We start from the raw sequence: 14,346 nt of genomic DNA on the forward strand, positions 1-14,346 counted from the left end.
TTCATCAAATGTATGATTAATAGTGTTCTAAAGGTTAGGTGTTTTCCCAAGACTATCTGGGTGCTTTTTCTGATTGTTTTGATTAATTAAAATTTGTTTTTAGCTTGTTTGGACAATGTAAAAGTTGTCTGTATGGACTTTTCTATGAGTGTACAAACAATAATATGTTTTTTATGTTGAGGCAAACTTTTACAATGTCTGATGCCTCATTTGAATTGAAAAAGGAGTTAACTGAAAATTGGAAACAATATTGATACATGTGGCTTCTAATGTCAGAAGTAACATTATTGTATTTTCATCAATCTTACCCTACAGTTGGCCAATGTAAAATATGGCTTTGATTTTGAATCCTCTTTTTTCCACTAGAGATGTGCAAGCCTGATATTTTCAATCAAGCCCAACTTTAAAAAAAGATTTGAGCCTCTTAATGACTATAGCCTAACTATTGTCTCACTATCATGATCATCTTCATTCTTCAGCGAATGTGGTGACATTTTGAATATCTCCCTCAATCTTGAACATCCCCCACTGTCTGGGAGACATTATCATTATCCCCTTATCTCCTGTCATGTAAGTATAATTTATGAAAGAGATGACCGCTTCCTTTACTAAGATTGACTTGTCCTTTAACTAGGACTTTTTAAAAGCCCAATGATCGAAAACAGTCAATTTCCAACCATCAAAAAGTTTCTCGTGATTAAACCATTTCTCAAAAGATTTTTCTCATAATTGACAGGAATTGAGCCTCAACTCGATCCTATGAGCCCAGTATCGCTACAGATTGCAGATTTTTTTCCACATCTGCTAAGAAATTCACTATCTTAGCAGACCCAATTGCATCCCCATCATAATCGGTAAAGTAATGAAATACTAATAATCGTTTATGTTCTTCATGTTGTGTTATCTTACCAGGAGTGTGACCTGGTGATTGAAGGGCTACTGCAGTATGTGAGCAGTGCTGATCTAGAGGTACAGGAGAGAGCCAGTAGTGCTGTGCAGCTGCTGCAGGTGGTACGCAGCAGACTGCAGGATGAGGGAGATGTTGAACAGGTTGCTGCAGATATTGCAGCACTCTTCAGTGGAGAACTCAACCCAGTCGCTCCTAAGGCACAGAAGAAAGTGCAAATACCCGAAGGGTAAGGATACTTGTATCAAATCCAAAGTGTCATATAGAATAGATGCCAGTGTCAAAAGAACAAAATAATAATTTTAATTTATAGTTGAATGGTTTATCTTATCACTAATCAGTACTAATAACTAGGGGTTGTAGCACTTTTTTACTTTAAGTTGGGTCAAAGATTTTGGCTTTGGGTTCTCGGGTCAAAATCAGGCCGGGATAAGATTGGGTTGCTTTGAAAATCATTGATAAAATTAACTTCATTAGTTATCTGGTTAAAAGATAGGGCATTTGCTAGAAATTATTGAGGAAATTGTTAAAGAACTGTTAAAGAATTGAAATTACTAAGGAAAGCCTATTTTCCTGTCAATTTACTTAATAACTTCATTAGTGAAATCGGTTAGTACAATATTGCCGCAATCTCCCCCGTATTGTTGGTGAAATCATGAACATCTTTGGCAGGTCACAACAAAATCGTGAATAGGTAAAATTAAAATTATAAAATTTACAGAGCTTAAGGATAATTGAAGAACATCTTTATTTGTGCTCACAGCAACAAAATTATTGTCTCCTACAATCACTGCATAACAGTAAACGTCACGTATAAAAATCTGATGGAATTGTCACTTTTTGATCGCAGACCCTTTCCATTTTTTTACCCAAAAATATTGGGGACCCACAGACCCTAACCATAAGGCCAAAGTATTTTTTTTTGTAATGGGTATTAGAAAGGTATCAAACAGCTGTTAGGTTTTGCCACAGCCTAGGTTAAATTTATTAATAGTTTCTCCTGATGTTTGTTTCAGCTTGGACCTAGACGCTTGGATCAATGAGCCTCCGCCTCCCTCTTCAGAATCGGAGGAAGAAGAAGAAGCAGAGGCAACCAACCCAGTGGCTGACATCTTCATCAAAACATCAGAGACCAAGAGTAATCCTGAACCTACTGAAGAACAATTGAAAAAGGTTGGTTTGAAAAATACGCTCTTTGTTGATTATTTTTTACCTTCTTGTCAAGTAAAAAATACCAAAAAAAATTCTGAGAGCATATAATACTGTACTAATCTTTACCCTTTTGACATGCATCTAATCCTTTTGCCAAGTAATTTGACACACTATTAAAGGTAAATTTACATGTTGGATGGGTTTGGATAAACATTTAAAAAATCATCACATTGTGTGGAATTTTTATTGGTAAATTTGTTGCTAACTAATTCTTTAACTTTTTAGTTAAGATTAGTGTCCAGACTTGATAGTTAAAGATTTGTTTATTTTTACAGACTTTTTTAAGATGGTGACCATTATGTTATAATGCTGCTTCGTTATGGTTTGCTTTTTTACTGTCATGTTCATGATTCTTGTTTTGAAATGCTAGATTGATAGCCTTACCCTTTTGAACTCCAGAGATAATACAGGGCCTTAACCATGTTTTTTCTTACCTTGTGATGACCTTGTGCATCTGCTTTTGGGGCCTAAATGGTTAAGTTTCCTCATTCTACCTTAATTTACTAGCAACAAAGCAGTGGCACACATTTTTCAAAGCTTCCGTACTGAAAATATCTTGGAGAGGCTTATCTCATTTTTCTTATGACATCTTGTGTGTGCAGATGAGGGAGGCAAGGAAGGTAGAACAATCTATGAATCCTCACTATCTCAAGATGACTGACTCGGTTTCCAACATCCCGGTTGCTCCAATAGATCTGCAGGTTCCGCTGAAAATAACATCAGGTAACTAAAAAATCCAGATTCTTAAGACAATTTACAAAATGTCTATGACACATAATCTGTACCTACAATGTAAATTCAGCTGATATTGAACAATTCACATTGTTGAGTTTGTAGTCTGTTATCACTGGTTACACGATATGTTGCCTTCTAAGTTATCCTAATGGAGGGTAAAATTAATCACTGTAGATTTTTTATAGCCGCTTTAAATTTTAGTGATGTAATAATTTTCATTTTGGTTATTTTTTTGACTTTAAATCTTTTGATTGGCTGGATAGCCGATCAATAACCGAGTGGTTATAGTGCTCGCCTTACAATCAAAAGGTAGCGCCGGTTTCATCCTGAGAAAAGTCAGTAAGCTTTATGATGGTTGGAAATTGGATCCGGCTGTTCCTTATAAATAAATTAATGATCTTGGCTAATCAAACAGCTGATCTTAGTCAGTAACAAAGCTACACAGATCATCTCACACCATTCTACACTCATCCTTTACTCATATTCGGGTTAGATACGCACCTAGGTGGCGTCCACATCTCGATGATTGATAATCGATAATTATAATTAATAATGCATTTTACAGGTCTCACTTACCAAAACAAGAGGACGCAAAAGAAGTCTAAGAAACGCAAGAAGAAGAAAAGTACAGGACAAGTGGAAGATCATAGTTCAGACGAGGAGACTGTGGAACCTATTCCAGTTGAGGTGAGTAAGCTGTCAATCTTATCCCTACTTTAGAAAAAGGCTTGTTAAATGCTGTATATTTAGCCACTGCTGTAAAAACGTTTTTTAATTTATGAGTTTCCAGGTTTAAGTAATTCTTTTTATTCCTGTGACAAAAATATTCAGCCCGTGTCAAGGGCATAAGCTGTTCATTCTTGTTATGTAAACTGATTTAAAAAAGAAAGAAGTGCCCAATGTTCCCATTAAAAAAATCTATCATATTATTATTTTTTAATATGTTTTAGTCACTTGAACCTTAGCACAGAAAACATACTACTATAACCCAGAATGCCAACCACATGGTAAAAAGCATTAAGTACTTTGAGAGAGCTTTGCCTGTCAATTCGTAGGCAGCGCCACCAGCGTTGCTATGCGGAGTGCTAGCTTCATTGTGCTCATTGTGGGTGTTTTCCGCAGGTCAACCGAGGGGTCGGGGAAATGCCTGAGGGAGCTCAAGACTCTGACGGAGGTGACAGTGATGCCAGGGACCACGACGATCCTCATAGAGCTCTCGACATCAATCTAGATGAGTAAGTATAGCCACAAACCTTTTTGTGTTACTATAATATTGTCTTTGAAAAGAATACTAGTAGATATATATATCGCAGATAGATGATAGTTTAACCATTGTACATGAATTATTTCTGCATTGGAATTTCAATGACCAGAATTGTCTTGTGGCCTGAATCACCATATAAAATTGTTGTTTCAGACCGTTGAGAGAAGAAGAGAGGCTTCCAGTGTTAGAACATAGGTTTACAAATACTCCGAACCCTCCTAAATCTCGCCAGTCCAAAAAGAAAGAAAAGGTAAACCAAATTAAAAATATTATTGTTATGCTTTTAGTAATTTTGTTTAATAGCTGCAAAATATCTTGGGCACTGAAACTAGGGGTAGTCAAATTCAATGGATGTTTTCATGGAGGCTTTCAAACGATTGGAGGTGGAAGAAAAAAAACGAGACCGAATATTGTTATTATTCAAGTTAGTTACTCAATTTACAACTGCAAGCATAATGATGCAAACCTATTGATGTTCATCTCCCATGCCTATCTATATCTTTAAACTACATAGACTGATTTTTTCTTAAATAAATGTGTGTTTCAGGAAGTGCCTTCAATGTTGTTATTTAACGACGAGTACCAAGAAGTTCCATCCGAGTACCAAGAAGTTCCATCCACATCTAGTCATAAAACTAAGAAAACTAAGTCGAAGAAAAGCGTAGAAAAAAGTGAAAAACCAAAAAAGCAAAAACACTCATCGTCAAAGAGTAAGTATGGCAATCCTTATAGAAAGATATAGTATAGTAGCAACATACTGTATGGAGACACACAACCCTATGACCATCATATTTCATATCCTCAATTCTTTAAGTTGTATGCGACGCCATTCACTTTAGGATACACTAGGATGAACATCCCTAGGAACTAGGTAGCTGATTTTTACTTTCTCCCTATATACATAGTATGGAGAAAGTGTTGTTTTTGTCAAAATGTTCAAGTTTGAGTTTCGGGTAGAAAAGATCCATTTTGAGTCCCCCTGAACATAAAACAGTGAGTTTCAAAGTGATATCTGTATGTGTGTGTGGATGTGTACAGAGCTACAGACCAACATCTGTGGTCTGATTTTGATGAAACATGGTATGTGGGTACCAATCCATCACATTTTTTTCATTTATTGAAAAATGTTGATTTTTATGGTAATTTTCCCATAAAATAAGTTACTGGAAAATTTAATTTTCTAAAAATATATCTTAAAGGTTTTACCTTATCAATATATTGTATTTTAAGTTAGCCCTTTGCCCTTATAACAAAATGTTCAACTCCGATTGCTGTAAAAATTACTGTTCAAAAGCTATTGCAACTTTTGTGTTTTCCCCATAAAATATAGTTACTCCCACCACTTACCCACAATAAGGGTTGTTGACATGCTGATGGGAGAAAGTATGTCTCGAATTGCTGATACCATTTATTTCATTCAAATTGAACATAGCTGAACGAGCTACTTCATAGTGTGTGCTACTGCAAAAATCTTATTTCCTCTTAGTTTTTATAATTGGCGAGGCACAAAAGATGGTATAGTTTATTTTGTAGGTCCTCTCAGTGTGGTTTGTTAAAAAAATCACTGGTAGAAGAGGAGTCAGCTATTTATTTACTTCAGCACAATTTTATTGGCTCAATCCAACTATGGTATAAACCTGCAACAACTTTTAACAGGGGGATGGAGTGTCTACTGTGCACGACTCCCCATTTTTAAAGTCACACTTGGTGATTATTTGAACAGATGTCATATTGGCTACATCTTAATCTTGTTGATGTTTTTAGCAAAGAAGGACAAGAAGAGACACAGAGGCGAAGATGAGTTGGTGAAGCTGAAGGAAGGATATGAAGAGGCTCTGGGAATATCAACTCCTTCCAAGGAGATCTTCTGTATCCCAGACAAACCTGTTATCTCCAGGCTAGCTTGCAACAAGGTCTTGACTGTGGTAAGTGGCTTTGTGATCATTTCATGTTGGGAGTTCGCTTTAGCTATACCTAAGTGGTTTTAGTCCCGACCGAAAAGTGGTTAAAGATTGCCAGTTAAATCTTGAGAAAGATTTTTATCAGTTTTTGAATACCGGGTATTTAAAACTAGGTCCTTTAGTAAATTTTTCCAGGCTTGGCAGCTAATCTTTGTAAGTGACTAAGTTACTAAAGGTATCTTACACACCACACTAATATTCAATAGATATTTGGGGTCAAGAATCCCTTAGGTGAAAAAAGGCTGACTAAGAATTAGATTGAAAACAATGAAAGGTCAATTAACTCTGTCCTCTAGGGTGGTTAAAAAACTCAAAATTAACAATTGTTATACTTGAAATAAACGGAAAATTTACATATTATACAAGTAAAAATGTTATTATTTAGTGTTTTTGTTCTTAAATAATGAGTAATGTCTCTAAATTTTTCCAGAAAACCCATTTTTATGTTCAGTTTTTTTTAATATATTTTATTAGTAATTAATAAGTATTTAAAGCTAAGTAGTGGCTAGTTCTTAGTTGAATATTGTTTATTATTCTTTTTTGTTCTGACCAATTGTTATATGTTTTTCCTCAGGACTATGAGGTGAGGGCTCAAGACGACAGACCGGACATTGGTCCTTACGTTTGTGTGGGACTCAGTCTGGCCAACCATAGTTCTGCTTCTATGAGGGACTTTGAGATTACTCTGTCTCACTCGAAAGACATCAAATTTGTACAACAGGTGAGTTGGTTAGCTTCTAAAGATTGTCAGCATCTAGATATTGCTGCACTGATACATTAAATATTTATTTGGTATCAGTTTTGTCTATGGATTGAAGTACCCATGTACAGTAGAACCCCTCATATCCGGCCTTGGTTTAACCGGTCCTCTGTTTATCCGGCCCCTTCCAGGAAGCCAATATCAAAATTTTTTCTCACACCTTACAGACGTTTAGATACAAGCACTAGTCTTTGTGACTGCTTAAGTCATAAAATAAAGTGTTCTCATTATTTATCTGTTTGTTTATACATTTATTTGCTGAGTCACTATACTCAGTTGAGCTAGTAGGCCTAACCTCTGATCAGTTGGCTGATTATTTCCAAAGTGGGTTTAGTACAGTACAGTACGAGTACATTAATTTTTGTATTTCACAAAATGGTTAAGAATGTTGAGTAGAAATGCAAGTACCATTTAAGTCCTAATGATCTTTAAGTACAATTTATTGTCATTTTTACCTCCATTTAATATGTTTTGTTACCTGGAATCATAATATTTGTAGCCTACATTCATTACTTACAGTAATGACTTTAACCTACAAATATTTTTTTTCCTTTTTACAAACATGATTATTTTTCTAAAAATGATCCCAGAACAGAATTAAATTATACTTTTGATTGCATATATTGATTACCTATTATTATTAGGTATGAATTGTCATTTTCATAGTAGGTTGGTTTATCCGGCCAAATCGTTATCCGGCCAGGGGCTTGGTCCCGTGGTGGCCGGATATGAGGGGTTCTACTGTACCTAAAAATAATTGAATTTTGCCCCCGTGATGATGTAAAATACTGGCTTCTGTTTAAATACTCCAACTTCATTAACCAAGTCAAACAAATAGGACAACTAATTGTAAAGTAAGTAATCTTGTTACATCAACTGTCTTGGTCACTAAAGCAAAGGAGCAAGAATGTATATACGGTAGTACTTACACTCCTTTAAGTTGATCATCATCTATGTTTTTTTTTTTTTTTTTTTTTTTTTTTTTTTAAATAGGTAATAGTTGGTCCATGTTGATGGGATCTACTTTAGTATTATAAAAGTAGATATAAACGAATATTATCAGGTATATAAAGGAACGTTATACTTTTTTGCTGACTTAATGTTAGAATCTTCTAGCTCTTAAACGTTCAGTAACAATAGCCTTTCAGTAACATTAGCCTTGGAACCAGGGTTGCCACCTTTGGTTAGGAAAAAATCAGGACAGGCCCCCCTTCCTTCCAAGACACGGCAATAAACACAGGCCAAATTTTCTGTCCCTACAGAATCGGGGAAGGGTGGTAATCCTGCTTGGAACACTGGTCATTAATATCTAGACTTTGTGACTCTTAATCCTTGAAACTTTACACGGTTCATAACTTTCATCACTCGTAATCTTTGAGAACTTTCTATACTATGTCATTTGGTAGTTTATTTATTTTCACCTCGCTATATTGTAATTTTTATAAGTTATAGCTAAATAATTAGGACCATATTCCTAAAGAAAAAATTTATTTCCCTTACCATTGCTTGTAAATCAAATTAATTAGCTAGTTATATCCAATAGTTTTAAGAAACAATGACATAAGATTGCATTCCCTTTCTACACTTGTATAATGGAATTGAATACGAGATGTGATATTTTACAGAACGGTCAAGACGAGATGAGCAGAAAGCTGCGGGTCCAAGTGAACGGCAACAGTAGTGAAGTGGCTCAGTTACTGGTGGAAGTGGCGGACACGACGAGGCCTCATAAAGTCAGAGGGACTTTGACTTATATACATCAGGTAAAAAAATACAACTACACTGTCACAATTTAGTGACAAATATTAGAGATCTTTAGGACATCAATTTTGAATTTTGGGGAGGGAAATGATTTTTTCCTTGTTTTACAATACGGGTCAGAACGGCTTAGCAATACAGTATAATTTTAGAGACTGTTTAGAGAGACTGTAGTGTACTGTTATGGTAGTTTTAGTACAAAAGAGTTAAATGTTATATGGTACAGTAGAAGTCCGATTATCCGAGCTAAATGGGACCGAGACTACCTCGGATAATCAATAACTTGGATAACACAGCGGTAAAAATTATAGGTTATTACTAGACAAAAATCAAATTCAAACTTGAGAATACGGTTTATTATTACGGTAATAAGTGATTTATGACCAAATAAAAAGGTATTTCTCTACCAACTTGTACCAACAACCGATTTATTACCGGTGGAACTGCATTTCCCCGGCTATTAATATTGTGGACCTGGAACAAAATTGGAAAAAAAACGACTAGGCTATATTCAGTAGTGTAATTACCTTGATTAATTCGGCGGCACGGATAATCGGACTTCTATTAATTGTATTTAAGTTTGCAACAGTTGATGATAAATAATGTACTATATATAAAATAATATGGTAATTGAAACAACAAAATGAGATTTTGAAAATATTTTATTTTGCAGAGGTCTTGGTAAATTTTTCTTGTCCTTACTTCATGTCCTTACCAAAATATTTTTAGGAAATTCATAGGAAGATAATAATGTTATACTGAGAATGACCGTCACCTGTAATCGCAGTGAAATCGTGAACATCTTTTTTTACAGCCATGGAGAATCATGCACATCATGAACCTCCTCCAAAATTGAGGTAAAATCGTGAATATATTCTGCGTTAGCAGGGAAATCGTCTCTTTTCGTAATTTCTCTCACTTGTCTTGTTCCAAAATAAGGTGAAGATTGATTTTGAGTCGCCGGAATTTTATCCCCCTGGAATTTTACCCCCTCGGCAAAGCTGATGTCACTATGACGTAGTATCCTGAGTGGCCAAAAGTTTGTTCGCGGCCGGAATTTTACCCCCGCGGATTTGGAAGTCTAATGAAAATAGACAGAGCGTGATTAATTAGATTATCAATAAAAACCGGAATTTTACCCCCTATCCATATAACTAGCGTTTAGACGACTGAAGATGTACGGGCCGGATTTTTACCCCCCGGAATTTTACCCCCGGAATTTTACCCCCGGATTTTTACCCCCGGATTTTTACCCCCGGATTTTTACCCCCGGATTTTTACCCCCTGGCCCATTTTAGAAATTGAATGTTTGATTTTCTTATTTCTGTTTTTAATTAATTGTAAACATTTCATTATTTAGTAGACTATCTTTATTTATTTATTTTGTAAAGAAATGTTCGAAAAAATTATCATTCAGTTGATTGTTTATACGTCATATTAACCAACTGTTAGCTTCAAAGATCGAATCCTAATACTAGAATCTTAAAATTAAAATTAAAAACCTGTTCGGTTAGTTAATGTTACAAATAAATTAATATAGGCTACTTAATAATAAAATGTTTACTATTAAATTAAAACAGAATGAAGATAATTATTCATTCTCACTAAATTATATATCTGGCCAGGGGGGAAAATTTCGGGGGTAAAATTTCGGGGGGTAAAAATCTGGGGGTAAATTCCGGGGGTAAAATTCCGGGGGGTAAAATTCCGGGGGTAAAATTCCGAGCCGTACACTCTAGGTTTTTATAATTTGATGTGTTCTGATTAAATTCCCAACCGTGAAAATATATGTTTAATTTCGCGTTTAATCCATCGAGCTGATGTCGCGAAACTCAGAAGTTCGCGGCCGGAATTTTGCCCCCTGGTTTGTGACGTCTTGTTTGCCCAGGGGGTAAAATTCCAGGGGGATAAAAATCCGCTACCCCTTGATTTTGACCCAACATATGACCCCGAAGACTTCAAATAAAAAATGCATCGTTTAGTAGTGCTCGACAGCCAATGTGCCATTCATGTTTTGTCTAAACAGTATTTTCCTCTAGGTTCAAGATGGCAGCGCTGTCCAAGACAAGGTGGACTTCTGGCTGCAAGTTGGAGTGACGGCTTTCCTGAGAGATACCAAGATAAGCCAGGATGCGTTCTCTAGTCTCCTGTCCGAAGGTCAACTGACGCACCAGAGTAGTATCACACTACGTCCCGTGGTCGCTAGGGACTTTCCTCAGGTATGAAAAAGATTTAAATTGAAAAATCTAACTTTGTGATAAAGTATAAATGTCAACTTTAAATATTTTTATTTGAAAGTTATCAAGGGTAAGAAGCTTAAAAACTCTGACATGGTGAAAAAGGTTGATTGTCGTGGAATGGTAGGATGTTATAACTAATTCGTAATCAGATTCTTTCATAATGCTGTAAAAGTAGGTAACCTCAGGGTTGAGGCCCGGCTCACTGTTACTTTGGCGATGTAACTCAGGAATTGAATTCAGAACTCGATTACAAAACCCAACTTGATTAGCCCACAAATTAAATAATACAAAGCAGACAAATTAATAACGGACAAAAAGGTCAAGTAGACTAGAACTGTGTACAATTTTAAACCCCAATTTGATAAAATACGTTTAACCCCAAATTTGAATAGTCTTAAATGGACTCAACGCCAAAGGCTTTGGGCTCTAGCTCCCCCAGCATTACCCTATCCTCCAATCCACACCACTACAAAACTGACCCCAGTCCAAGTGCACCAACCTAATCCACTGTAGGTCACGAAAAATTTTTGTTCAACAACACTTCCAAATCGTACAACATTGCCAAACACTTCCTCTTCACAATATCTCCCCCCTCCTATGATCAACGCCTGCTAAACTTTGACATGCATCGTTGCTGTTACACAGATGGTGAGTCTAGTGAGCTCCAAATGTCGTCTGACTGTAGTAGAGCAAGTAGATCAAGCTGCCTCACTGTTCACCACCTCCTTATCGGGACACCAGGTTTGTCTACTAGTCAAGTCAGACCCGCAACAACTCACAGTCCAAGCCAAGAGTTCCTCCGAGAGCTTGGCTCAGTCACTGCTCATCGAGATACAAACTATCTTGTCCACTTGACCACCTCTAGATAAACTGTTAACTAACTCGGTTTTTTGAAGAAAGAACGCTTGGCTTAGGATTAGGAATGCTTTGAGGAAGGAATGGATACCGGTAGATCAAAATCATGAAAAAACATTCCAGATAGCATGCAAAAAGTCCAACGTTTCGTCCTCTGAAGGGGCTGTAGTAGAATGGCAGTTTAAAAAACCAAACAAATTTTGTAACTGTTCTACTACTTATTTTTAAGGAAGCCCTTTAGAGCCAAAATATCAAGTTAATCATTGTGAACTTTTTGTGTGCTATTATCTGCCTGGAAATCTGTTCATGAGTAAGATAGTCTCTCAAAATGTGTATTCATTACTTTTTTCTTGATAACTTGTTACTTTAAGTTTCAACTTCTCTTAGGCTGGAAATATTTAACTTAATTGTTCTGTCAAAGACAAAGATAACTTCCCAAAGTAGTAGAATGAGTAAAATGTTATCTGTAACAGTTTTTACAATAGTGATGTTGCCTGATTACGTTATTTAAAACTTCTAATTAAACTAATTATTTTTATTAAAGTTGTAAAATTAAAATTTGAAAAAGATCAGTTTAAAATTCAATGCCATGCAAGTGTACTTCAATAATGCAAGTAGTCCAAAAGCAAGCAGTTTTTTTTATTATTTTGTGTTATGATTAAAGGACAAAAATGCCACCTCAATGAATGCAAATTAAAGTATTTGTTTATAATATTCTCAATTCGGTATGCTTGAGGTTATATGTCCAATACATGAATGACACATTCCAATATTTTATATGGTGTTATACTGTTGTATGTATGCATTACTATCTTGTACATAATTGAATGCTCGGTATATTATTTTGAGGTGTATTTCTTGGTTTAATTTGTTATCGAATGTACTCTATTCTTGTTATTATATAGATTTATATTATTAGAAAATGTGTCTTAATCTTGTTTTTGTACATATGAATAAATTATTAGTTTTAATCCATTATAGTAAAAACATTTATTCGTGTAATGATTTACGTTTTATCATATCATTATATTAACAATACAAATAAATATATCAAAGTGAAATAATTTAAATTATGAATGAAAAAGTTGAACATTGTTTTATTGTATTTTTTCACAACAATTTTTTTAGTTTTTTTTTTTATTGGAAACCTGCAAAATTGCATAGTAGGCTAAGTTACATCTTCCAAAAGTCTCAAAAAACTTATCAAGTAACAAATATTTTATTTTAATCCCACACTCGTTTGATAAGGTATCTTATAAACAATCTGTCGATTGTATTTTCTTTTATCAAAACTTGAAGTATTATAAAAATTAAATCAATCATTGTCACAAACCAATTGCTATCCTTCTGGTTGGGATTTGTAATTTTTATAGATAAGCTACTATGAAAAATTAACGGTTGACTGAAATAGTCAAATATTAAGTATATGAGTTTCATTGCAGATATGCAAGTATGAATTATTTAATAATTTCACAGGCATGTGTTCATTTGTTTACATTTTTAGCTGTTAGTTTTTTTTATACATAAACATATAATGTTTACTAAATAAATATAAATTAAGTCAAACTTATGGTCAAATATTTTTGGTGCCTAAAGTGAATCTTTTCAAACCGAGCTCAAGTTGCACGAGCAAGGAGAAGCCAAGGTAAAAAAAGAGCGAAGATTGAAAAACCTTTTTTGCCTATGTGATAAACTATATTTGTTGTCATAATGCACCACTATGCAAACTTAGTTAGAAAACTAAAATACTTTTTATCTTAAGATAACGTCTCAAAACGTTTTCCAACAACTTTTTTAATTTTGCTAAAGCAAACAAGCAGCTGTTACGTAATTGTATCAAAAAGTAAGTAAGTGAATCAAAAAGCTTTGGCTCTCATCAACCTTATAACAAGCCTGGTTACGCAAATATGATGAATCTGTATACTAGTGCAATTTATTTATAACGTTCTATTAATTTCCTTACATGATTACTACAATTATTTATATAATTACTGAAATTGTTATTTATATACATAATAAATGAGTTTTGTTTTTTAATATATTGTTTATTTTAGTAATTTGGTACCTTTTGAGAAAACTTTTGGTGGTGGCAGCGATTAGCAGTGCTACAAGTTTCCAGTATTGCAGTGGGTAGAGCATGTGGCTTTGGTCCACGAGGTTTTGGGTTCAAATACTTAAAAAAAAGTATGTTGAGTTGATAGCTCAGCCAATAGCGCAACAGACTAAAACAACTAAAAATAAGGCAGCGATGACGTGAGATCAGGTTCTAGTGTTGCTACTTCTAATTTTAATAGTTCTTACACTGTACTGTACCGTCTTACCTCCTGCTTTGTTGGATACATTCTACTTAATATTACATGAAAAGACCTTAGAGGCCCATCCTCAAACAAACGCAAGGTTAGAAGAGGTCGATAGCCTCTTAAAAATTTCTAGTTGGTTTCTTAAAAAACAGATTTTTTCACTTTTGGACCTTATTGAAGGTAATTAAATAAAAGTTTCAAATTTGCATTCTGCTTATTAAGTGTATTAAGTTATCCTGCATTGAAACTGCTAATTAATTTGAGGTAAATAATTTTGGTAAGAGATTTTTTTATGCTTTATGTTTCAGAGACACATAAATATTTACAAAAATTTGGATATTTTCTTCTCAAAAG

General features: G+C 34.7%; 1 protein-coding gene across 1 annotated transcript in view; it reads left to right on the forward strand.

Moving 5' to 3' along the window:
• The window catches only part of LOC128994259 (AP-3 complex subunit delta-1-like), a 34,426-nt gene extending 20,697 nt beyond the window's left edge, over positions 1-13,729 (forward strand). Inside the window, exons 15-26 of the mRNA XM_054418673.1 lie at positions 913-1,136; positions 1,924-2,080; positions 2,722-2,842; positions 3,420-3,541; positions 3,977-4,089; positions 4,272-4,368; positions 4,666-4,828; positions 5,883-6,043; positions 6,654-6,800; positions 8,465-8,602; positions 10,637-10,816; positions 11,483-13,729. Of these exons, the coding sequence (XP_054274648.1) occupies positions 913-1,136; positions 1,924-2,080; positions 2,722-2,842; positions 3,420-3,541; positions 3,977-4,089; positions 4,272-4,368; positions 4,666-4,828; positions 5,883-6,043; positions 6,654-6,800; positions 8,465-8,602; positions 10,637-10,816; positions 11,483-11,692 (1,833 nt within the window). The 3' untranslated portion in view covers positions 11,693-13,729. The remainder of the gene's footprint in view (positions 1-912; positions 1,137-1,923; positions 2,081-2,721; positions 2,843-3,419; positions 3,542-3,976; positions 4,090-4,271; positions 4,369-4,665; positions 4,829-5,882; positions 6,044-6,653; positions 6,801-8,464; positions 8,603-10,636; positions 10,817-11,482) is intronic.
• The last annotated feature ends 617 nt before the right edge of the window (positions 13,730-14,346 follow it).

This window comes from Macrosteles quadrilineatus, unplaced genomic scaffold (genome assembly GCF_028750875.1).
Source record: "Macrosteles quadrilineatus isolate MER2022 unplaced genomic scaffold, UCM_ALF_1.0 Scaffold_5__1_contigs__length_97177068, whole genome shotgun sequence".
Classification (NCBI taxonomy): Eukaryota; Metazoa; Arthropoda; class Insecta; order Hemiptera; family Cicadellidae; genus Macrosteles; species Macrosteles quadrilineatus.